This window comes from Ictalurus punctatus, chromosome 1, assembly GCF_001660625.3.
Source record: "Ictalurus punctatus breed USDA103 chromosome 1, Coco_2.0, whole genome shotgun sequence".
Lineage (NCBI taxonomy): Eukaryota > Metazoa > Chordata > Actinopteri > Siluriformes > Ictaluridae > Ictalurus > Ictalurus punctatus.
The window spans coordinates 4,297,760-4,300,259 of NC_030416.2; the positions used below are offsets into that span (position 1 = coordinate 4,297,760).

The following is a 2,500-nucleotide window of genomic DNA, read 5'->3' on the forward strand; positions in this document are numbered from 1 at the left end:
TGTGTTCAAGTCCTCCTGGGAAGTTCGTATTTACGAGTTGGGGAGTCGAAATTACGACGTCAGGTGCACTTTCTCTTATCTACAAAAAAATACAACAAGGTTGTTTTTTTCTTTTTAAACTCTACTCCTAGAAAATGAAGAACAAAGAATGCGCATCAGATGTGGTTTTTTTTATTTATTTTTTTTTATTCATGAAGCCATTGTTAAGTTTATCGTTACATATTATATCGTAATTGTACACTGCTATTTGTTTTGTGCAGGCAATTAGCTTACTGCTGTCGATATTTTTTAAAAGTCCTGACTGCATATACAGTACCAAACACATAATCTGTACGTTTACATGGACAACAATAATCCTATATTAACCCCCATTAAGACGATACTCTGATTAAGAAACTAGCATGTAAACAGCGATTTCTGATTACCTTAATCCAACTAAAGTCACACTCGATTAAAGTCGTACTCGAAGTAAACACAGATCGAATTAAGACATGTGGAGTATTCCTGTTTTAGTCGCATTATCGAGGTGTGTTACAGACATGTAAACACCTTAATCACACTATTAACATCGTGTGGGAGTTTTCACCGCATTTTGCAACAGGACACGATCACACACGGCAGTGCTCAACCGTTTGCAACGGCAAACAAGAGAGCACAGCTGTGTCCGAAACCACGTACTTACCTACTATATAGTAGGCGAGATACACGTATTTCAGCTAATATATAGTAGGTAAGTACGCGGTTTGGGACGCAGCCCACGGCTTCAAGCAGTCATCTATTAGCACGTACAGCACGACAAATAATTAACTGCACTCAAAGCTTTCATAAAATGAAAAATGAAACGCATAAAACTGTATACGGTCCCATAACGAAGACGAACTGTATGTTGATACGTGAAATTCTGGAGGGAATGTCGGACGGCGTGGTGTGGGGACATAACGACATGTACCATTAATTGATCTATGTTCTATAACATGAAATGGGAACATGAAAGGAATATTCTAAAAGCAACTCATGTAAACACCTAATCAGAATATTGTACGTCTTATTCAGAATAAGGTCAATAATTAGATTATTGCTGTCCATGTAAACGTACTCACTGACTGAAATCAACTCCTGAGATGAGTAAATGTTCAATTTCAACAAATGACTACAAATGATGGACTACAGCCACTGCATCTTATGATCCCTCCGCGTTTTCCTCCTGACACGCACCCATTTCGGAAACTCTGAGCTCAAGAAAATCTAGTGCCCACACTCGTAATTACGACTTGGTCATGGCATTCACGTGCGTTCGAAACGTAAATGCCATCTTTCCGACATGACTTGAATGCACCACAAACCCAACTGCACCACTATGAGGAGGTAGTCGGATGGCATTGTGGGTAATGTAGGAAACCGAAATTTAACCAACGTGGAAAAAAAAATAACCTCGGAATTTCATCATGAAGCAGATCTTGGACACCATCAAGCATCACATGCTAATTAGAAAGGTTTTTCCCCTTAATATATAATCTAATGTAGCAGTTAACTGACTAACTATCTTGGCTAGCTAGCTAACTACAATCTACCACTACAACTACAACCATCTACAACTTTAATGTGTGTGTGTCTGTGTGTTTAACTGCACCTTGAGGAACGCCTCCTTCTGCTCCAGGTGTTTGCTGATCATTGGGGTCACGTGATCCGACTCGGAGTTCGGCCCGAGCTTATCGGATCCTCCGCACCAGTCCTCCTCCCGCTTATACTCCTGCTCCAGACTCTCTAATACACTGCACACCTGAACACACACACACACACACACACACACATTACAAACCCATCTCCAAACCGATTTCCTCCCTTATTTCCTCTGAGGTTTTGCAGATTATGTCCTAAATGGTTCCTGAATTTGTTTGGTGAGGTTTTGTTGTAGAATGCCTCCCAACACATTACCTTTGTTCCTTCCTCACCATTTCGGAGGTTTCAGAGACATGTCCAGCCTAACTTTGCACCCTTGTTCCTTCACGCCCTTGTCCACTTGCTGTAGTAGTATGACTTGTACCCTAGTTTCTTTGGCAAGTGAGGTTTCATGTATACTAATATTAATTTTACTTGTTCACTCATTTCCTCTGAGGTTTATAGACATGTGTGTCCCTTGTAACCTTGTTCCCTTGGTGAATGTTGTATCAGTATGACTTTAAGTCTGCACCATTGTTCCCACATTCCCTTGTCCCCTTGCTTGCTAAATGGATGTTCGACTAGTATGACTCCTAAGACTACAAATTTGTTCCCTGCCTTGCCCCCTTGTTTTATCATTACCGTTTCCAAATGTCCCCTCAACCTCTTGTTTCCTTGCTTGCCTAGTGAATGTTCCACTAGTATGACTTCAAACCGTCCTCTTGTTCCCTCATTCCCTTGTCTTCTTATACCCTTGTTCCCATGTCCTCTTGCTTCTTTATTCCTTTGTTCTCTTGTTCCCTCATTCTCTTGTTCCCTCATCATCATATCCTCTTGTTCC

General features: G+C 40.9%; 1 protein-coding gene across 5 annotated transcripts in view; it reads right to left on the bottom strand.

The window, feature by feature from the left end:
* Positions 1-2,500, bottom strand: part of triob (trio Rho guanine nucleotide exchange factor b) — a 132,211-nt gene that overhangs the window by 48,050 nt on the left and 81,661 nt on the right. For all 5 annotated transcript variants that reach the window (XM_053679489.1, XM_053679483.1, XM_053679486.1 and 2 more), the window contains one exon: positions 1,631-1,780. In XM_053679489.1, the coding sequence (XP_053535464.1) occupies positions 1,631-1,780 (150 nt within the window). The remainder of the gene's footprint in view (positions 1-1,630; positions 1,781-2,500) is intronic.